General features: G+C 44.0%; 1 protein-coding gene across 1 annotated transcript in view; it reads left to right on the top strand.

Moving 5' to 3' along the window:
- Positions 1–23,760, top strand: part of rptor (regulatory associated protein of MTOR, complex 1) — a 205,834-nt gene that overhangs the window by 136,111 nt on the left and 45,963 nt on the right. The window contains 6 exon segments of the mRNA XM_080462735.1: positions 11,641–11,706; positions 14,859–15,050; positions 17,601–17,741; positions 18,724–18,844; positions 20,553–20,693; positions 23,222–23,377. Of these exon segments, the coding sequence (XP_080318861.1) occupies positions 11,641–11,706; positions 14,859–15,050; positions 17,601–17,741; positions 18,724–18,844; positions 20,553–20,693; positions 23,222–23,377 (817 nt within the window).

Genomic DNA, 23,760 nt, shown 5'->3' with positions numbered 1-23,760 from the left:
CGTACCGTCGCCCTTGAAAATGTCAGTAAATCTCAGATGAGTCCGATTTCATCACAATTCAAACCCTTTTCCTCCCTCGGGTCGGCAGCGTGCTCCGAACCTCCGTTTCATTCCTTTGACACGGATCTGTAAGGCATCCGAACACACAACATTTAACTTATTGATTTATTTCCGTATCAATCAGCAATAGGAACTCCTGTCAAAATCTTTAAAGTCAACACTCATGATTTGACATTAACGTGTTTTTAAAACACAAATTTACCCACTTGGAGACGGCAAATCATCAAAAGAAACTTCCAGCTCAGAAACTTTCTTTTTGTACCGAGATGATGAACTGAGGCTCTTCTCACATTCAAAGGAGTTTAGTAAAGTAGTTTCTGTTAATGCTGATGAGCGTCTCCGGAGTTCCACATTACTGGTTTAAAACAGGTTTTATAAAGTCAATAACCTGTTGAAATTGGACCTGTGTGAGATAACTAGGAGCTAACCAGGGGCTGACCAGATGCTGACCAGGGCCCGGTTGTTCAAAACTCAGTTATCATTTAACCAGCCGTTAAATACATTTAAACAACCGTCAACTTTGACAGCACAGTTATCTTGTTCAAAACTCAGTTAACTTTAACCGGGTGTTAATCTTGATGTTAAAGTTAACGCACCTCCGGACCTCCGCTAACTTGTTACCAGTGGTTAACTCTCACCATGCCGTTCATGATACCAGTTCAACAAAGGAAGGACAGGGTGAACCGTGGACTTAACTTTGATAGAGGTCAATACTCTAATGAAGAGTTACGCCTCTACGGAGCCCCAGAGTGGCAAGAGAAAAAATAATTATAATAACGTGTGGGAATGAGATAATAAGTAGTAACCTCGATTTAATAACTGGAGACACAGAGTTACTATCTCGTTCTCTCGTATTAGATTGTTTCACCGGTGTCGCCTCCATCCCGTCATATTTGCTGTTCTGGAGCTTTGAGATCAAAATGATACGGAGCACATTAGATGTTGGTGTTTTCTAACTAAAGCATGTTAAATACAGACGTGTTAAACTCTCCTTGGTCCAAAAAGAGAGGATCTCATTCTCACGTATTCCCTCTTTACCATTAATAAATGAGCTTTGGGGTTTATTTTTCACCATTTGGGTATTTCATAGTGACTTTCTGCTCCTTTCACTTTATTTCTGGACGTGTTTGAATCAAAAGCTTCAACATGGAGGAATGGAGGTGTAGAACGATAGAACGCTGCTCTGCAGCCGTTTCCAATAGCAACCTACATCAAAAATAAAAGTTCTCTTTCACATGAAGCCATTAAAAGGCTCATTTTATGGCAAAAAAAATCTAAGCTTTTATTTACAGTAGTATGTAGTTTGTTTAGTAGTTACTGATGAACCAAACATTTTGCTTTATTATGAAAAAGTTCTGTGGAGCCTCATACAGACCTCTCCCTCGGCCAGAGATTAAGTTATCTCGTTCCCTCGCTTTATTAATTTGAGGGAACGACTTATTATCTCGTTCCCACGCGTACGTACAGTCCACTTTCTATATCGTTCTGTCGGGTCAAAATTAAAAAGATGAGGCAACACGATGCCTCCTCTGATCATTCAGCTCAGTTTTCCTTTTCCACTTTAACATCCTGGCAGCAGCGTAGTTTGCCATGTTTTATGGGAGTTTTACAGACGAGATAAAAACACTGCGCTGCCTCCACCACAATGTTTAAGACAAAACGCAGAAGCACAGAGACTTAAAAGTGGGCGGAGCCTTGGGCGGAGTGGCGTCAGGGACGCTAACCACTGTTGTTACCCTCACAGTAAACTTTGACGGCGACGTTAACTAACGGGATGACTAACCATGTTTTAAACAACGCATTATCAACAGTCGGTTAACTAACGGCGGGTTAAGGATTTAACCGGTGGTTAGGGCTTAACCAGTGGTTAAAATAACCCAGTTTGAACAACTGGACCCAGATGCTGACCAAAGGTGCTAAACCAGGTGCTGACCAAGGTGCTAACCAAGGTGCTGACCAAGGTGCTAACCAGGGTGCTAACCAGGTGCTAACCAGGTGCTGACCCATCACAGCTTCATGTCGTAGCATCACAGTAGGTTATTGAAGGAGTCATATTATGAAGGTTTTCAACACTTTCACATGGTCTTGTTGGTCCAGAAACGTTGTATTGAAAGTTTGTTACCCCAAATTCAAAGGAAGCACAGAGACTTGAAAGTGGGCGGAGCCTTGGGCGGAATGGCGTCAGGGACGCTAACCACTGTTGTTACGCACACCGTAAACTTTGACGGCGATGTTAACTAACGGGATGACTAACCATGCTTTAAACAACGCATATTCAACAGTCGGTTAACTAACGGAGGGTTAAGGATTTAACCGGTGGTTAAAATAACCCAGTTTTGAACAGCTGGGCCCAGATGCTGACCAAGGTGCTAAACCAGGTGCTGACCAAGGTGCTAAACCAGAGTGCTGACCAGGGTGCTGACCAAGGTGCTGACCAGGGCGCTGACCGGGGAGCTGACCAAGTGCTAGACCAGAGCGCTGACCAGGGTGCTAAACCAGGTGCTGACCAAGGTGCTAAACCAGAGTGCTGACCAGGGCGCTGACCAAGGTGCTGACCAAGGCACTGACCGGGGAGCTGACCAAGTGCTAGACCAGGGCGCTGACCAAGGTGCTGACCAAGGCGCTGACCAAGGTGCTGACCAAGGTGCTGACCAGGGCGCTGACCGGGGAGCTGACCAGGGTGCTAACCCATCACAGCTTCTTGTCGTAGCATCACAGCAGGTTATTAAAGGAGTCATATTATGAAGCTTTTCAACACTTTCACCTGGTCTTGTTGGTCCAGAAACGTTTATTGACCCAAATTCAACTTTTCCTTGATTTTCTGCCGTTTGAATCTTGGATCATAGGAGCTGCATTCAGAATCTGCTGTGTCTGTGTGAGCTGGACTGGCTCCGCCCACACATGCCCATCTTGGGAAGAGGAGGAAGCATAGGCAGAAGAACTGGGTGGGACGTTTATCCCCCAATATCACAGACTTGCGCCTACCCATAAATTATATCACGGAGGAGGAAAATATTTGATTTTGAAGTTTTAACTTGCTTTTAATTGTGGTGGTGCAGCACATTTCCTGTCACTGCCCCGCCCCCTTCCTCAGCTCTGAGAGTCGGAGGCGGGAGACAGCAGCAGTGGACAGCAAGTTTATTAATTACACGACTTCTTTCGAACAAGGGAAAACGGTCTGTAGGGAACCTTACCAGGAATATGGCTTGTTTATAACATCATGCTGTCAGTTTAAATTCATATTTTGAAACTATAACTTTTCAATGAAATCCTCTTAATCCTGAGATGCTCATTTGTTAATTAGCAATCTTTGTCAGTGTTCCCAAGTATCGTCAACACTCACCCAAATATTTTGTCATCTTATTTCAGGGCAATGACACCGAAGAAAAGCCTGAAACAGCAACAAGACTTGCTTTGTTTTTAAAAAAGAGTAATGCCAGTGTGAGTAATGTTACACTACACAAAGAGAACACCTCGTCACGCCAACATTTATCAACACGTATGACTTTATTAGATATGTGCAGAAATGTCTGATCAGGAGGATGATAGAACTTAGAGCAGTGAAGCAGGTGGAGAGACTGAGGAAGCTCAGTTCAGCTCTTAAATTGATGAGTGAAATGTGGATTAGCGCCTTAATACTTTTGAAACAAACAATTTAATGAGATGAACTGTAATCCATCCAGGAAGAGAGAGGAGAGGAGGTAGAGCTTCAGGGTGTGAGGTAAAGTTTAAGAACCATATTATTGATTAGAATAGATCCAGAAAGGAGGACAGGTCAATGATGTCAAGTTGATTTTTATTTAAAGATACATTTTCAATAATTATTTCATTATTTCATGGTACTATAAAGGTTTAGGTTAGGTTTTGATGAGGTCATGAGCTACTAGAATACCCCTTTATCTAATGTAACTGGAAGCAAACTAAACGTGCATCTGCTCATTTTGTTCACATTCTGGCCATAGAAGTATTTTGTTTGTTTTTCATGTGTGGTTTTAAAACGGCCCACCTTTATGCTCGGGAGCTGCACCTTAGACCTGCATGTCTGAAGACATTCTGTATGTTTAGGAGCAGGAAGACAGCAGCAAGGAGACAGAAGAAGCAGAGGATGGCACAGGGCTGAAGGTGAGGTCCTAAAATAAATGAGTGAAAACTTTAACCGGCAGGGTTCAGTTATGCTGTAAACAGATGTAACAGTCTATCAGCCTATATACGTCTTCAAATCAGTTAAAAGACTTTATTCTTTATGACAAGATGCAGAGCATTTTGCACATGCATATAAGGATTTATTATAGCGACACCCAGCTCTTCTGCAAGCGTCCAATCAGAGACGGCGTGTGATTCAGCTGCATGTGATTCAGCAGCGTCTGAAACACGCTGTGAAACTGACAGATATCGAAGCTGGCAGTTATAATAGAAATATTTGGGGAGCGATGGCCTGAAGCACTCACTTATTGCACATTCCTGTCAACTGTTCAGCCGTAAAATGAAAATAAAATAAATCCACTGTGAGGAGGGTAGAAGGTGCAGGAGACGAAGCTCTGATTTGGCGGTCCATCATTTCATTCATTCGCCGGCCGTAACCGAGACGCCTCGGACAATCGTTCGACAGGACCCCCTGTCCCACATTGCGGCTCCCAGCTCTGGGATGGGGGTCCCGACGTCCCTGGATACCACTCTTGGGAATGTCAGGCGGCCCCGTTTGGATTGTCTCCAGAGAAGAACGTATTTGACCGGTTGTTGCAGCCTGCAAACGGTGCCCGTCACTGCAGAAGGTGGTCGCTGACTTTGGGTAATGGCCTGTAGATTTGGGCAAGAGTGTCTTGACAGGCCTTGCGCCCTTCGTAACAGTCTGGTGTAACAGCTGTCAAGACATTTGTGGACGCTGGAATTTAAGGTCCAGGTTTCAGAGCGGTGCATAAGGATAGGTTACATAGTTGCCTTAAACAGATTAAGTTTAGGCGCATTGGATAGTTAGCGTGCCAGACGGTGTGGAGTTTGTTGCAACCCTTCCAAGCCAGGGCCTTCCGTATATGGAAGTCTTTTTCTGAATCCATGATCCAGGAGCCAAGATTTTTGAAGTCCTCCACTTGCTTGATGGAAGCTCCCATTTTGGAATGTATAGAATGAGATGTCGGAAGTGCTGGTGGAGATAACTTTGTTACACTGCAGACAAACGCAGGCAGAAGCTTCCTGTAGGGCATGAAGGAGGCAGGGTATTCAGATGTTATCAGCAAAGTCGAAATCTGGGATGACCAATCTGGGATTTCTGCTGCTGGCGCGTGGTTTGATTAGAAGACCCATCAAGAGATACACGCAATACAGAATGTAGTAAGATCATGAACAGAAGCGATGTCCCCTTGGAGAACTTCAGTACTCATGGAGAACGGTTCTGTCGCACCGTCAGATGGCATCACTCTCACTTTGGTGTTGGTGTACAGAACTTTGACGGCTTGAACCACTTATTGTATCCATAGAGAGGTGGAATCATGAACATGGCTTCCCTGTTGATGGAGTCAAAGGCCAGGTGTGACATCTTTCGAAGCCTTTCCTCATTTCTTCAGCTATTCTCCGAAGCGGCAGGATATGAGGGAGGGGAGAGCGTCCTTTACGGAAACCGTCCTGGTTCACGCCAAGTAATGGGTCTATTTCTGGGACCAGTCTGTTTAATAGCATTTTGTTGTCGACCTTTGCAGCAGCGGCAGTTAATGATATACCGCGGGAGTTCTCATGGGAGGTGAGATGGGGCGCTGTGGGAGGTAAACACATTGTCGCAGATTTCGACGAGGGGAGGCTGGAAGTTGTCGTCTTTCCAGATAATTGGTGGAAGAATCTCTGGACCAGGTGCTTTCCAGATCAACAGTTGCTGTGGCTTTTTCAAGTACTTCAATTGTGAAAGGAGCCCTGTAAATTGGAAGATTTTCTGCGAGTCGTATTTTTGGAAGGTTTTGCGGACAGAGGAAACTCCGAGTAGCTTCCTGAAGTGGCTCAGCCATCCTTCTTTGAGTTTCTCTGGGGATCCTCCTCTGACCGTGATTTTGTTAATATTTTTACATACCGCACAGTGTTGATGGCCAGGGTTCCCGCGGGGTCTTTAAAAGTCTTACAAATCAGCATTTATTGCCTTTAAAAGGGTATTACATTTGATATTGTAGGTCTTAGGTTTTGTCGAGCTGCTGCACTGTGAGCGCTGCTGGTTAAACCTGCTCCTCTTTCTCCTCCTTCACTGTTTTGATATGAAAATGCCGGCGGCAGGTGTTTGTCCGCTAGACTGCGAGTGTAGCATGTCGCCTCGCTAGTGTGTGAGCCCCGAAAGTCCTTAGCATGTAGCATGTAGCATGTAGCACAGCTCGGAGTTACGTGCTGCACATGGTTGGACAAACGCGTCTCAGGGACCCGCCCTACTCCGCTTCTGATTGGCCAATGATTGGCTAGTACTCGCTGTGTTCTCTAATCTGATTGGTTAGTGTCTATGTTTAGCGTCAACCAGCCAATCAGAAGGAGAGGGGGGGCGGGTCATTCCGAAGTGTTGACAACTGCTAAATTATACCAAGATTATGTGACAATGAGCAAATATCTTTGATGGATTTTCACTAAACAGAGTCGTGTTACAGCCACTGTTTCTAAAACAATTTCTGAGTTGATTCTGGGATCGGTACACCGCTGAACATAAGTATATGATTACACTTGGTAACAAATTGTAAATTTGTAAATCGTCTTTTTTTTCAACTGATTTAGGACAGCAAATTAATTATATATTTTAATTTATATATTTTAATTCATATATTTTTGCACCGCTGAATCCGAAAATGATGTCCATTTCTCTCGATCAGGTCAGGATTTTATCCAAAGTTGTTTTGAAGGAAGTCCGATCTTCTGATTGCATCGATTATATTTTGAAATCATTATCGGTTGATTTTTGTTAATATTTCTCACTAGAAATAGGTTTTTGTTTTCCAACACAATGTTTTAATTCTATGTTACAAACTTCGATTTCTGCGTCATCGTTGAGAACCACTTCTTCTTCCTCAATTACTTCTTCACTGGAGGAATCTTCCTCACTAGTGTCAGGAAGTTCTCCAAAGACGGGAACTGGACGACGTGCTGATTCAAGATCAGGATACTTGAGGCTCCACCAGTTCTTTCTGTTGATCCCCGTCACACAGAAGTAACAGGCACATGATTTCTCCCTGCAATCCATAGGAATCCCAAACGTCAGACAACTCTTCTAGTCTTGACGCAGACACTCGGTGCATGCTTTCCATACCAGGTGTGGCGCCCCAAGCTTTGTCTTGATCACCAAGCTTAATACCAAATGGACTAACTTATATAGCGTCTTTTCGCTGACAGCAGCCCCAAAGAGCTTCACATGGTTCATCACATTCACCCATTCACACACACTCTCACACACCAAGGCGAGGCAAGGCGCTGTCACTCCAATGGGGGCAGTTTGGGTTCAGTTTCTTGCCCAAGGACACTTCGGCATGTCGGCAGGCAGAGATGAGAATCGAACCTGCGACCTGCCAATTGGGAGACAACCGCTCTACCAACCGCATACCAAAATAAGCATGGAAAGCTTTATGAAACTTGTGACTGGATTTCTGTTGGGAACACCGGGGTATTCGCCGCAGATGTAGCAGAAAATGTCGGGCTTATTTTTGCAAGATCTTCTAGTCGAAGCCGTTTTATTCACCTGCAACATAAAAAATACCACTTCGTCATCAATTAACTGATGCAAACTCTTTAGAGCTCCTTTATTTCAAGAAATAAGAAAGATGTTTGTATCATACAAAGCGAAGATAGTTGTACATGCAAACATAAATGTCAGAAAACATGTAACTGGCTTAGTTAAAAAAGTTGACCTGATTGAGCAAAGCCAATGTTATTTTTGGATTCAGCACATCAAAATTATTCTAAATCAGTTGAAAAAACCCAGACAATTGTTTGGCTGTTGACCAGTGTTATTAATGAGACTGTGAGATAGTCTGTATTTTTGTATTAAGTCTTCAGAGGAACGGTGTCTTTGGATGAAAAGCAGGAGGCTTAAAACAACAAGAATCTTTTAAGCGGATTATTGTAGTGATATATTGTTTTTTTGCTTCATTTTATTAATTTGGTCCTATTTAATTTTTTTTGTTTACATTTATGTTTTGGCCCCTGAGTTGTTTTAAAAATGAAATCAACACAAATAAATAGCCATCATTTTATGTTTTATTTTAATATTTTTTTAATTTGTCATTGATTAATCTGAATTGTAGTAGAAAGATTAATAGTTACTTGCTGTGTATTGTGTTTAGACGTGTCTAGGAAATGTCCAAGCTGCATAAAAAGTAACATCAGTGAACCCAGATCCAATTAGGAACCAATTTGCGCTGACCATCAAATATGCTTTGAAATGTGCATTCAATTTTGTTTTAAATAGTCTTATAAAGGTCCTGAATGTAACTTGTAGAAACCTGTAGGAAGTCGGAACCCTGGATGGGTGGTGCTGAGGTCTTTTATTTCATCAATCTTGCCTTGGGTGTAATCAGCAGTTGTGGTAGGCTTCCTGCAGGGAGTCACAGGTTTCTGTCAGTAGCACTTTGTTTTGTGGTGTAGAGGTCCGTTCATATAGTATGTTAGCAGAAAGTAAGTTTGCTTGCGAGCTGTCACAACTGGTTCGCTGCTGTCAACGGATTTAAAGCTGGATTTCTGCTTTCATGCTAGATTGTCCAGCGCTGCCTCCTCAACACAGGTGGAAATAAGAGGCGCTCTCATACATTTCAGACCTTAACGGTGTCGTTGGCACCAAGTTCCCGGTTTCTATTGACCTTAGACCAGATTCACTTCGCCGGATTAAACTAATTCTTTTTGGAGCAACAAAGACTTAGATATATTTTGACAGAAACAATCCTGTGGTCAGTTTGCATGGTACTGAATGTGGAGGATGCTCGACTGTTTCAAATGCTGTTGACCCATTTCCTTCTTGTCAGAATTTGCGTCGTCCCGCTGGTCTTGGTGTCCAGGAGGTGAATGGAAGGTCCATAGCTTGTTGGGATCATTCATAAAAGGACCGTCTGTAATGATGAGGTGGAATTCTTTGGTAAAGTCGAGTAACTTTTCACCCTTTACGATTTGTCTCGATGTTAAATGAGAATCTGGCTTCATTGGTCCCTAGTTTTTGCATTAAAATCTCCTCAGAACAGAAGAAGGTTGTGCACTGAGATCTTATCAGCTAGACAGCATAGTTCTCAGTCAGTCGTCCACTTCCTCTTCGAGCCTGCCCTTGTGTGGACTGTAACAGCAAACCGCTGATGTTATAGGGTTCAAGTTAAACTCCACAATAAGGACGCAAGGAGAGAGTTTCTCTATGTGAACCAGGTTGGAACAGGCTTTGGGAGAGAGAAGAATTCCAGCCCCACCAATGGTTGTCTTGACGTCATTCTTGTAAGCAGAACTGGTGATAGGTTCATAGCCATGATGTTTATGGTATTTAATTTCATCATCTAGATGCTAAAGCCAGTGCTATTGGAGACGGAGCACATCAATGTTGAAGGCTTGGGGCTAATCCGTCATTTGGCTCTGAGCGATTGGTTTAATTTTTCTCGTGGGCTGGGACCGTGGTGCTGGGAGTCGCACTTGTCATCTTTTCTCTAGTAGGTCATGTGCTCAGGTCGCCACGCCTGAGCACAGGACGGATGGCTGAGGCTCAGCCCCCCCCCCCCCCCCCCCCCGACGTTCCATCAACTCACCGACAAAATCTACAAGAATAAGTTCAAACCTTCGAGCCACGCTAAGTTGTCACTTAGGGCTATATCGAATATACTCGATGTATCACGGCTTGTTCTCTGTGCGATATAGAAAGTGACTATCGTGAATATTCGAGTGCCAGGCTGTAGCCTTTTGCCACGGGCATTAAATTGCTGGCTGCAGTCGGCGACCTCTCAGAGACCAAACGAGTGCACCTCCAGACATCCTGTACTCTCCCCAGAGCTACGTCATACACCTTAGCTTAGCAGAGCGCTAGCGGGTAGCGGAGTGTGCGAACAGACACGGAAGACGGAAGAAGATGAGTTGATTCCAAACAAATAGAGCAGGGGATCCATCGTATGGCGGCAGTTTGAATTCAAGAAGGAAGACCTTGAACAAACAACAGTGGTGTGCAAAACATGCCGCAGTAGCGTCGCCACAAAATGTAGCAGCACAACAAGTTTATATCACCGTTTAAAAATATCCACTAGAAAATGAAGAGTGTCTGAAACTACGACGTCAACATCTCCTGCCGGGTCCACAGCTAAGAAGCTGAAGCGACCGGCGCTGACGGAATTGAGTCTGGCGTCTTCCCTTTCCAGATCAAGAATACACGATAAAAATACATCGTCCAAAACATAAGGAGATAACGTCCGCGGTAACCCACCACATAGCAGAAGACACGGTCCCAGTGAATGTTGAAAAGTCTGGATTCAGAAAGCTCATCAACACACTTGATCCAAGATATAAATCTGTCTGGTCGCAAGTATTTAGCAGAGAAAGTTCTACCTGCATTTGTTTATTCAATTTCATGATTGTGCTGTTTATTAAATACTGTTTTGGCAACATTCTCTTTGTTGGCATTTCCCCTTTATTGCATCCATGTTAAATATTAGCATATATTAATGTAGTAGGAACAAGACTTTTAAAGTAGAATCGTCATACTAGTATGATTGCATGCGCCAAAAGTGTTGATTTCAGGCTCAAGGCAAAATATCAAGATCTATATTGTGTATCGTGATATGGCCTGAGATTAAGATATTGATAAAAGGCCATATTGCCCAGCTCTACTCTCACTAATGAGGGAGCTGCTATGAGAGAGGATGGAAAAAAAAAATTTGATTCCTATTAAATCTGACTTAAATGAATCTGATATTCTGACGATATCAACCAAGAAATCCTGTGAAAGAAAATGGTGACTGACAGCAGAGTTCTGGAGGTAAAGCAACGAATGAGCACATCTTCTGTCAGTTCTCCTTTAAACAGAGTCGAGAGAAATTGATTAAATCATTCCTGTTTACGGCTGCAGACGACTATCACAATATCATAAGAACCTGAGACCCCTTTAGTTTACGTGGACCTGAGAAGAGGACGACACTGGTTGTCTGGTACCAGCAGGGGACGATCTGTAACAATCATTCAAGTTATCTAATCCGTATGTTGTTTTAGTCCAGCAGCTTGTCATCGTAAATCTGATGTTTTATGGTTTTTAAGACCGACTCCAAGTCACAGACTTAAACAACGTCAAACGTAAAACGCAACTAACAAACCAAAGAACATTGAAAGAATTCACGGTGGTAATTATTAGATATCTGGAGGTTGCGGGGCCCCGATCAGGACAAAATCCAAGAAGAAACCAGCTGAATCGGTCCAGTAACTGCTGGAGTGAATCAGAGCCGACAGAAAGAGAGCACTGTTATCTGGAAGCACAAACACTCAAGCATCATCGGCATACGTGTTTGTGTTTATAACAAATCACCGTCCTCCTGATATTGTGTGGCCGACGTTTCTCTTAATCGATCGATAGGTTCTTTTGTTTAGTTTTTTTAATCTCACAGTTTGTCTGTCTTCCAGGCGGAGCATCGGACCATGGCCGTCTTCATACTAGCAGTGATCGTCAACAGCTACAACACAGGCCAGGTGCGTGTGTGTGTGTGTGTGTGTGTGTGTGCGTGTGCGGTAAACAAAGTGTTTGTGGCTCATTGTGTGTTTCCAGGTCAAATTGTTAATGTGACACTTCACCAACGACACACACGGTGAAAATGTGTCATCATCTCTTCATTTTGCTCTTTTTTTTCTTTAGTTATTTGTTATTGAACTCATTCGTTTCTCCAGAGGGCCAAACTCTGATCAAAATGATTTATTTCATCAGAGTCACTGCTGATGATTCAATTAAACTGAAAGTACTGTATTTTCTGGACTATAAAGGCCCCTGCATACTCCCATTCAGAAGCCATTAGAACAAGAAGAACGTTCGGCTGTGACGTCAGCCAGCTGCCGAAAAAAAAGCTTTTTCTGCAGGAGAGTTCATACAACGACAAGAAGCTGTCAAACTCGTAGGCCACGCCCCCTCACGGCAGCCACACATCGGTGAAATCCATTTCCCTGAACTGTTTCAGTGATAAACGAGAGAGTTTGTGTCCGAGCCGCCATGCTGGTCTGGTTTCAACCGCAGGTTTTAACTGCAGGAGCTGACAGCTTTGAGTGATGCGTTCAGGTGCATCACGTAAAGCCGCCCTCCGACACGGTAACAAGCTGCAGGGTTCATACAGCAGCGATGTTGCATGCTAAACAGGATTAACATATGACTGCCGAACCAATTTTCTTGGGCTCGCTCCCTCTAGCCGAAGAAAATGACGTCATTTTGTTCGGCTGGACCCCGGAGTGCCGAAAGTTCTTCTTGTTCTTCTGAAGTATGAAGTCACATCCATCAAAAAATGTATCATGACCAGCAAATAAAACATCTGAAAGTGGCATGTTTTGCCCACGTCCAGATGTAAGTTGAGATAGTCCAGGTCCATCAGCAGCTTCCAGACCTTTCTGTCACTTTGTTCCTCAGTGTTTAGCCACGACGAGCCTTCTTAGTTTGTTTCTGTTTTCTGATGCACATTCTATCAGTTTTTGCTTTGTACCTTTTTCTTTTCTTGCTCTGCCAGTCAAATCCAGCTTTCTATGGTCATATAGTGACTGCTAGTGGTCACAGATGGTACCTACCATAGATTTTAATATACGAGTCAATTTCTAATCCAAGTGGGTTGGGGTTTGTTAGGTTTTTTTTGCAGTACATACAGTAAATCTGGGTTATTTCAGTTGATGCCTGATTTAAAAAATTTAACAATAACGTATTGTTTTTTTCTTCAAATAATCTAAATATGAAACTGGACCACATGCGGCCCACCGGCCTCCTTCTACTCCCGTCTGTCCGATAGAAACATAAGGACTCAAAGTCAGACCCCCATCAGAGGCAGCTCTTCCTCCACATCCCATTAATAATAGATTAACTTTAGTGTCACAGAAATTCTCTCTCCCTGCTCCACACCTCCATGATTCATCCGTCCTTTCAATCACGGCACTCATCATCACGACATCACTGCTGCGACATGCCGCACAGCGCCGAGGGAAACTCGCCACGGCGAGCCGGCGCTCATCATCACGACTGCAACATGTCGCAGAGCCGCCGCCGTCTGCTCGGGATCGCTCAGAGTTCCCCAGCAGCGGAGGTCTCTGCTGCTGGCAGCATGTTTGTGTGACGGAGGTGCTGTGGTGAAAGATGTTCCTCCCGACGGGCTTCGTGCGTGGGAGGAACAGGGAGGACTCGTTCACACTGAGGTTTAGATTATTTATTAATGTTAACAGGCTCAAACATTCTGTCAGAAAGTCTTCACAGCTCTTCTAGAGATAGAAGGAGAAAAGTGTACATGGCCTCCTGTGGTGTGGACATTCATTCATTCATTCATTCATTCATTCATTCATTCATTCATTCATTCATTCATTCATTCACTGAGTGAGTGAGTGAGTGAGTGAGTGAGTGAGTGAGTGAGTGAGTGAGTGAGTGAGTGAGTGAGTGAGTGAGTGAGTGAGTGAGTGAGTGAGTGAGTGAGTGAGTGAGTGAGTGAGTGAGTGAGTGAGTGAGTGAGTGAGTGAGTGAGTGAGTGAGTGAGTGAGTGAGTGAGTGAGTGAGTGAGGAGTGAAGCAGCCAGAGTTCACCTCAGACTAAAGTGAGCCGACCAGTAAAAGTTTCTGCTGCAGCTTCTCCTGAATCACCAGCCTGGTGGAGAAAAGCTGGAGAGGAATAACAAGCGTAGCTCCAGTAAGACGTCTGCCGTGCCTGAAGCACGAGGAGTGTAGAGAGCAGCCCAGGATCAGCCCAGGATCAGCCCAGGATCAGCTCAGGATCAGCTCAGACTGAAGTGAGCCACAAGAAATCCAATCGAGCCTCAATCGTTCACTTTCAGCTGCAGTTAATGGTAAAGAAATTCTGCAACATGGAAAACCACAAGCTGAATCCTGCGTCATCAGTTGACATTGAAGAGTTAGCAATGAAGCCTCGAGAGTTTTTATTTCATTAAAAGTATTGATTTATATTAGCTGGTGGTTTTTAAGTCAGTGTTGCTGTGAAGCGACTCGTCCTTCTTGACGTCTGTCCAGATCGTTTCGCAGCAACACCTCACTTTGTCTGCATTTCCCTCCGAAACTTGGCTTCGCCGTGTGAATCGACATGATGCTCTGGAAATTGACAAGAAAAGAAGCTTTTCAAAAGGATTTCAGACAAAGGAATCAGCTTTTTCATCTCGCTTTAGAACTCTGCAAACCTTGACAGCCAATTAGCTTTTCTTCAGAGGAAATGTTGGAGCTTTCTGAATAAGAAGAGCTGCAGGTTACAGGTGAGCAGTGATTAACCAGTTAATGAGCTTCACCCTCCGTGGAGGAGGACAATAATATCTCGTCTCATTAGAATGAGATGAGGGGTTGAGATGATTTCTACAGTCCACTGGCTGGTATCCACTGGATCTGTGATGCTGTCCGATGTTGCTCAGTAGTTTAATTGCATTTATTAAGTACTCGTATTGGTACTTATTCTTTAAAAAAGTGGCCACAGTGCGTCCTTAGATGATAATAATGAACTTTTCTAACCATAATTGAAAGTGTTGAATCATTGGAACCTTCAGCAAATCAATCATTTAGAAGAAAGGTTGTCCCGTTCATGTGTTATCGCATTGTAATAAAATAAAATACAATAAAAGTCCTGATGTGTGCCTCCCCCCCCCCCCCCCCCCCCCCCCCCCCCCCAGGAGGCGTGTCTGCAGGGGAACCTCATAGCAAACTGCCTGGAGCAGCTGTCGGACCCCCACCCTCTGCTCCGTCAGTGGGTGGCCATCTGTCTGGGTCGCATCTGGCAGAACTTCGACCCGGCACGCTGGTGTGGCGTCCGGGACAGCGCCCACGAGAAGCTGTACACCCTCCTGTCCGACCCCATCCCCGAGGTGAGCGGGAAGCAGGGTTCCTCCGCCGCCTTTTCAAGTCTTTATTCTGTGTCTTTATTCTCTGGTCCTGCTTCAGCCAGAGAGACGGACACTGTCAGATCGTCGATGTTTCCATTCATCACTAAGACTCTGACACTGTTTCCATAAACTGGTGTGAATTGAGTTTAACCTGGTTAAAGTTCATTACTTTGCTCTAATACAAGATGAAACTTTGATTAATCAGCTTCTTGACTGTTCGTCTCAGTGACACACAAACAAACAAACACTTTCCACGTTGTTGATCTGTTTTCTTCCGTTTGTAATCTGAACACTTCAGGGACTCCGATTCTAATTTGCTGCATTAAAGTGAAGAATTCATGGATGAATGAATCTATTTGACAGGTTTTCTTCAATGTTACATTAAAAAGCATCTCGTTTCTGCTTTCTGCACATTTGCTGCGGGTGTGAGGACATAAATCTGTTTTCACATCCAAGTTTTAAGGAGTTATTTCCCTGTTGGGCACAAAAACTGAGTCCCCATAATGTAAAGCTTTAAATCTTTGGGTTCTGTTGTTTATGAAGTGACGCGGCTCCTCCAGAGTCTCGTGGAGATGAGTGAAGACCGTCAAACAGCGGCAGAAAGTTTAATTAAGTTCAAACTCGTCTGTTGGGACCAAACCAAAGTGACACACACACCGAGCTGAGTCTTTTTAACGTCAGCATCATTAACAAAGGTCGAGTGCAGAAAATCACCAGCTGTTGATCTTAATTCAGATCATCTGAACAAAACGGCAGCAGATGCAGCAGAAGCCAGCGACAGCTGTGACGTCTTCCACATTTCTGTCAATATCTCAAACCTTTTTAAACTTAAAGCCTTTAAACCGAGACAAACGTGGCGAATGTCTCCGATTTTAAATGTTGGCGGTGCTGAAACAAGACCCCTGAATGAAAACCTGCTCAATTCAACAGACATCCTGCCTCTTCCAGACAGCACAGTATCATCAGCGTTTGTGGATCATTTACTTTTTCAGGCATTATTAACCCCTTAGTGGAGATCTTTACAAGGAGCCATGGAGATCAGATGAAGATGACGGTGACTTCTAAAAGTAGAGGAGAGCACAACCAATCGTGACGATAGATGACGAAAGTCTTGAAGGGGTGGACACAGTCACGGAACACTGAAAACAAAAGACAGCTGTCAGTTGGACAAATCAATGTCGACAAATTACAGAAGACCAAAGACCAATTTCTTCACATCAAAACCAGGTTATAAAGATCAGTCATCACTTCAACGAGACATGGTCACATAAGACTGAACTACTTTATTGGCTTCACCTTTATCATGCATGGAGGTTATATTAGCACGTATAGCTGCAATTGATCCGAAACACTCCAGCTGTTACCTGATACAAAGAATCTACTGAGTCTGATTCAGTGCAAACACTAAAAAACCTGTATGTTTGCATTTCAGTCACATTCCGGTGAATTACAAAATGTTTCATATGTTTCTGCTGGACTTTTTAATCTGAGCAGAAGAAATGAAATGAAATGAACATCTGTGTGTTGCAGCATCACTGAAGCTTCACCCCAACATTTTAAAGCACCAGTGAAGCTTTTCTGTTCAGCCAAATATTCATTTTCCTGTTGTGATCCGCTTTGCAAAACAAGTTCCTGCTGGAAAAAAACTCCTTGTGGGTGACGGCGAGTTTAGATTAGACATCCGATGAAGCGGGTCGAGGAAGTAATGAGTTACAGCACGAATGCGGCTCATCGGAGCGCTCGACTCTCATGAGCTCGGCAATTCAGGCTGATGCACACACTGAAAATAGGAACTGTAATTACCTCCAAAACCTTAATTCAAAGTTTTTTATGGGAGGTGTCAGAGAAAGAAACGTTACAACAGTTAAAGAAGACGGAGAGCTGTGCATCCACAACGTGGAGCTCTGTTACAGAGATATGTCTGCTAGCTGCAGTAATCTAGTGGGTGTGTGTGTGGCGGTTTTCTCAGACATGTGCTTGTCTGTAAGGACCTGTTGATCAAACGTATATTGCTGTCAAGGACTTTTTCTCCCACAGTCTCGACTCACAGGCTCATTCTACTTAACTTAGATCATTTCATTGTTCTGGAGGTTCCACTTGGTGTTATAATGGGTGTATCACTGACTAGACGGTGCAGATCGGTGTAGGCTAATAGCCTGACGACTGTGAGCCTGCCAGTCCTCCCTGAGGGCAAACAAACCCCAAAATGGCCTTCTGATGGCAGAAGATTAAAATCCAGCTGACTGAGGTAGATTACATTTGAGGTGATGGTGAAGAGACATTTACAGGTCCTTGTAGTCACGATCGGACATACACATCAATATACACACATTCTCATACATGCACACACTTCAGTAAACACATCCAAAACTCAAGATACAAACAGAAGACGCAAGCAGTTATTTTAATGCCGCAGCTCCAGAAATACAAACATTTGTTAAACTTCAGCTGTTCGATCCCCATCAGACTTTACAAGTCTGAGTGTTGTCGTGTTGTGTGTGGTGTTCACGTGCACTGTTTGTGTGTCTGCAGGTGAGATGTGCGGCCGTCTTCGCTCTGGGAACGTTTGTAGGAAACTCTGCAGAACGGACGGATCACTCCACCACCATCGACCACAACGTGGCCATGATGCTCGCACAGCTCATCAATGACGGCAGCCCGGTGGTCCGCAAGGTCGCTGACACACACACACACACACACACACACACACACACACACACACACACACTTTCATGTAATATTGTATGTGCACGAGTGTGAGACGTTTACAGGAAATGACTCATTTTCCAATGAAGTGGATTTTATGTATTTATTGAAAAGTCTAGAGAATTCAATTCAACTTTATTTATACAGAACCAAATACAACACAGTCATTTCTAGATGCTTTTAACAGAGAAAAGAGAACAACCCAACAAATCCACATGAGCAAGCCGATTTGTTTGCGACTGTGGAAAGGAAAAACTCCCTCTAACAGGAAGAAACCTTTGCAGAAACCAGACTCAGAGGTGGAGGCTTTCTGCTGACCGGTTGGGGGGAGGGGATGGAGGAGAGGAAGGGATAGAATAGACAGAGAGATAGATTGGAGGGGGGATACGAAATTTCAAGAAAAAATAATAAGAGCTGTCATCAGATGTCAGAAGTCAAACAGCCAAATTAAAGTTATGGATGGATGATGGATGGTTGTTTAGTTTATAAAGTTTATAATAACCAGTAACGTGTTAATGATCAGTATCCTAGTTTTTTGTCCATTTTAACAGTAATAAAGCCAATGACATAATGACATAGTAGAAAGAGCGCGTTCCATAGTGTTGATGAATGAATCTTATTGTGAAATCAGCTTGAATATTTTATTAAACTATTGAAGAGTTTGAGCTTCATTACATTTTATTACATTTAGAATGTGAAATGATTCAGTGACGGGCAGACGTTACGTTCTGGGTTTCTACAAGACTCCTGACTCTTCACCTGGAAGAAAATCTCCAGATAGTTAAGAGAAAATCCTGGATTCACCCGTTTCACTGTCTAATCCCGGTTAAAGGTAGAAGGGTTATTGGTGATTGATCGTTGCGATTAGTTGATAGTTTGTCTGAAACCTTTGTGAATTCCAAGAGAACTGAAGGGCTTTGTTTTGTGTGTTTGGTGGTGGGACTGACAGGAGCTGGTGGTCGCTCTGAGTCACCTGGTGGTTCAGTACGAGAGTAACTTCTGCACAGTCGCTCTGCAGTTCATCGAGGAGGAGAAGAACTACAGCGTCCCGTCACCGGCCAACACTGCAGGTAAACCTTCTCATGGGAAACTGCTCAGCCTGGGATTATCACTGATAGACCCGTGTGACCTTTGACCCTCAGAGGTTACTCATGTTAAGGCGTCATGGTGAAACCTCGGGAGACAAAGTTCAGAGAAAATCAGACCGAGAGCAGTTTGAAAGACACGTGGTCTAAAGGAGAATTTTCCTGCAGTCTGTTATTAAATGAGTGAGAACGACTGAGTCTGTGTGCAGGAAAAAGACAAGACGGTCATTAATTCTGACTCCTCCCCATTTCCTCTGGTTCTGCCTCCTGTGAGGATATCCAGGTGATCTTAGATAATGGTGAGAATGACCTTGCTACTCAGGCAAAGAAAAGACACCTCCTCTTTATTAACAAACAGCGTCACAGAATCATATTGTTCTAACATAAGCTTTGCTGGAGACGGAGGCAGCAGGTCTGTACCGAGGTCTACGGCTCAGCCGAGGTCGTTAAGATGTAATGTGAGTTAATAAAGCTGTTGACGTTGTCTACATACAGCTTTACAATCACTGTAAAGTCCATTTTGGAGTGTGTATTCCATTAAAATGGACAAACAAAGGGAGTGATCACTTCAAGCACACTCTTTTCTTTATACATTCTAAACTGGCCACTCGTCTTTTCTACGCACAGATTCAATAATAAGATCTTTTTACCGTCGGCAATGAAATTGGCCCGAGAAGTTTATGTTTTTGTCTGCATGTATTTATTTTTTGGATTGTATCTATGTATTTTACAAACTTTTTCGTAAAAAATAATCACCCGAACTGCTTAAAATTTTCAGGAATGATTTATCATCATCCAACAATTCATTCGATTTTGGGACGTTAACGTCTAACCGTTACCAAATAAATCCACAAAAACTACGGAAAAGATTATCATACAAAGAGGATGACAAAAGTACCTCATGGAGGAAATCTAAGGAGATCAGTGTCTGTTGCCATGGAGACGCTTCCCGCCCAGTGTTTCACAGTGACGTTGCTACTGACAAGGTAGTTAGCGTCGATATGAGCTAACGATGCTAACTCGGTAGCGATGCTAATAACGAGGATTTTTTGTTGTTGTGACAACCAAGTTTCGGTCACATATTTTATCTTCACTATGAGCAATATGAACGTAACAGGATGACAAATTAGTGAACCCACACGAGAACATGATCTACAAAACAAAGGCCTCTTTTTATCGACGAGCCTCCAAAACTTCTCATCCATTTTTAACATGTTTTCAATAAGAATGAGTACGCTATGCCACGCTTTTATTCATTTCTATGAATTTAATTTATGTAGGAAAAGGTAGAGTTACGTTTTTAAAATGTTACTGAACAAAATGACATCGTCTGCATACAAGTGACATTGAATCGCTCTAAATTATTATTCAGGTCAGGTTTTCTTTTCAAAGCTTTCCGTGTGGTATCGTTTATAGTACTTTAGCATGCGTGCGTGCGTGCGTGCGTGCGTGCGTGCGTGCTATGAATGGAGTCTTATTTTACGTTTGACTCCATTCAAATGCTGACGTATAATTAATTTCAGTGGATTCATAATAAAATTAGCAATAAACAAGGGCGTGTCGTCTGCATGCAGATTTATCTGTCGTCTTTTGTATCGTCCACGTTGGTTGTCCGACCTGATGCATGTCCTCCTCTTCCTCTTCCTCGCCCACCCCCGCCCCCCCCCCCCCCACCCCCCCACCCCCCCTTCAGAACCGGGGAACCTGACTCCAGTGAGGGACAGCCCAGCCATCCCCCGCCTGCGCTCGGTCAACTCCTACACCAACATCCGAGCCGTGACGACGGCCCGCAACCTGAACAAGAGCCTGCAGAACCTGAACCTGAACGAGGAAGGTACGAGACTGTTGAAGGTTCAGTGAGGAAGAGGAAGGTACGAGACTGTTGAAGGTTCAGTGAGGAAGAGGAAGGTACGACACTGTTGAAGGTTCAGTGAGGAAGAGGAAGGTACGAGACTGTTGAAGGTTCAGTGAGGAAGAGGAAGGTACGAGACTGTTGAAGGTTCAGTGAGGAAGAGGAAGGTACGAGACTGTTGAAGGTTCAGTGAGGAAGAGGAAGGTACGACACTGTTGAAGGTTCAGTGAGGAAGAGGAAGGTACGAGACTGTTGAAGGTTCAGTGAGGAAGAGGAAGGTACGAGACTGTTGAAGGTTCAGTGAGGAAGAGGAAGGTACGAGACTGTTGAAGGTTCAGTGAGGAAGAGGAAGGTACGACACTGTTGAAGGTTCAGTGAGGAAGAGGAAGGTACGACACTGTTGAAGGTTCAGTGAGGAAGAGGAAGGTACGAGACTGTTGAAGGTTCAGTGAGGAAGAGGAAGGTACGACACTGTTGAAGGTTCAGTGAGGAAGAGGAAGGTACGAGACTGTTGAATGAGAAGGAATGGAGAAAAGACTGAACACTTTTCATTCTGTCGTCTTCGTTAAATTCAACACATCAAGTCTTTATTCCATTGATGATCGTCACTCATCAGTTTAACAGTTTGGTACTGGTCTGTACTGGTCTATACTGGTCTGTATTGGTCTATACTGGTCTATATTGGTCTATACTGGTCTGTATTGGTCTATACTGGTCTATACTGGTCTGTATTGGTCTATACTGGTCTATATTGGTCTATACTGGTCTGTACTGGTCTATACTGGTCTATATTGGTCTATACTGGTCTATACTGGTCTGTAGTGGTCTATCCTGGTCTATACTGGTCTGTATTGGTCTATACTGGTCTATACTGGTCTATATTGGTCTATACTGGTCTGTAGTGGTCTATCCTGGTCTATACTGGTCTGTATTGGTCTATACTGGTCTATACTGGTCTGTATTGGTCTATACTGGTCTATACTGGTCTATATTGGTCTATACTGGTCTATATTGGTCTATACTGGTCTGTATTGGTCTATACTGGTCTATACTGGTCTGTATTGGTCTATACTGGTCTATACTGGTCTATATTGGTCTATACTGGTCTATATTGGTCTATACTGGTCTGTATTGGTCTATACTGGTCTGTATTGGTCTATACTGGTCTATACTGGTCTGTATTGGTCTATACTGGTCTATACTAGTTGATACTGGTCTGTACTGTTTGATACTGGTCTGTAGTGGTCTATCCTGGTCTATACTGGTCTGTATTGGTCTATACTGGTATATCATGGTCTATACTGGTTGATACTGGTCTGTAGTGGTCTATACTGGTCTGTACTGATTGATACTGGTCTATCCTGGTCTATACTGGTTAATACTGGTCTGTAGTGCTTATCAAGTTGGATTCTGGGAGGAGTCAGTGACCACCACACCAGTGCTCATAATGAAGCTGTGTCTTCTCATGTCCTTATTTATTTATTTATTTATATATTTATAGCACTGTATGTAATCCCTTCCTGAACTGACCCATCGGTAGCAGCCACACAGGGCGGCGTTTAGGAGGAGCTGGGGGGGCCGAGGGTCAGTGCAGGTTTTTTTGGAATGTGGGAGGAAACCCACGAACACCCTGAGAACATGCAGGAGCCATATTTGAACCTGTGACCTTCTTGCTGTGAGGCGAGAGCGCTAACCACTGTTCCACCGTGCGGTTCATGTCCTCATGTCCTCTTACCACCATGTCCTCATGTCCTCATGTCCTCTTACATCATGTCCTCATGTTCTCTTACCACCATGCCCTCATGTTCTCTTACCGTCATGTCATCATGTTCTCATGTCCTCGTGTCCTTATACCCTCATGTTCTCATACCCTTGTGTTATCATGTATTCATACCCTCATGTCCTCATTTCATCATGTTCTCATACCCTCATGTTGCCATGTTCTCATGTCCTCATGCTGTCATGTTCTCATGTCCTCATGCTGTCATGTCCTTATGCTGTCATGTCCTCATGTTGGCATGTCCTCATGTTGTCATGTCCTCATGTTGTCATGTCCTCTTACATCATGTCCTCATGCCCTCATGTCCTCTTACATCATGTCCTCATGTCCTCTTACCACCATGTCCTCATGTTCTCATGTCCTCTTACATCATGTCCTCATGTCCTCTTACCACCATGTCCTCATGTCCTCTTACCACCATGCCCTCATGTTCTCTTACCGTCATGTCATCATGTGCTCATGTCCTCGTGTCCTTATACCCTCATGTTGCCATGTCCTCATGTTGTCATGTCCTCATGCTGTCATATTATCATGTCCTCATGCTGTCATGTCCTCATGTTGTCATGTTCTCATGTCCTCATGTTGTCATGTCATCATGCTGTCATGTCCTCATGCTGTCATGTCCTCATGTTGTCATGTCCTCATGCTGTCATGTCCTCATGTTGTCATGTCCTCATGTTGTCATGTCCTCATGCTGTCATGTCCTCATGTTGTCATGTCCCGCCCTCAGGGGGTCCGGCCGCCTTCTCTCCGGGGAACTTGAGCACCAGCAGCAGCGCCAGCAGCACCCTGGGGAGCCCCGACAACGACGAGTACATCTTGTCCTTCGAGACCATCGACAAGATGCGACGGGTTTCCTCCTATTCGTCCCTCAACTCCCTCATAGGTAAGAACTCTCCATGCTGATGTCGAAGACAAGAAGTCCGCTTCTTCTGTTCTAATTTAATACTGCGGTGGAAGTGTGTTTGCGATGCACTGCCCCCTGCAGTTTGGGAGCGGGAGCCGCGTGTAGTATAAACGGCACACACCTCCTCTCATGCTGATTCAGCACATCACGCCCGTGCATCAAGCATGAAACAGCTTTAAGTGCTGAAAGAGGAGCGTTTTCTGTCTTAGTGTTTAGGAGCAGTCAACCTGTGAAAACAGTCTCTCTCTCTGCCTCTCTCTCTCTCTGTCTCTCTCTCTCTGTCTCTCTCTCTGTCTCTCTCTCTGTCTCTCTCTCTCCCTCTCTCTCTCTCTGTCTCTCTCTCTGTCTCTCTCTCTGTCTCT

The sequence above is a fragment of the Lipophrys pholis genome, assembly GCF_963383615.2.
Source record: "Lipophrys pholis genome assembly, chromosome: 5".
In the NCBI taxonomy this organism is placed as follows: Eukaryota; Metazoa; Chordata; class Actinopteri; order Blenniiformes; family Blenniidae; genus Lipophrys; species Lipophrys pholis.
Note: the sequence above shows the minus strand (reverse complement) of the source record. Positions and strands in the feature narration are given on the sequence as shown.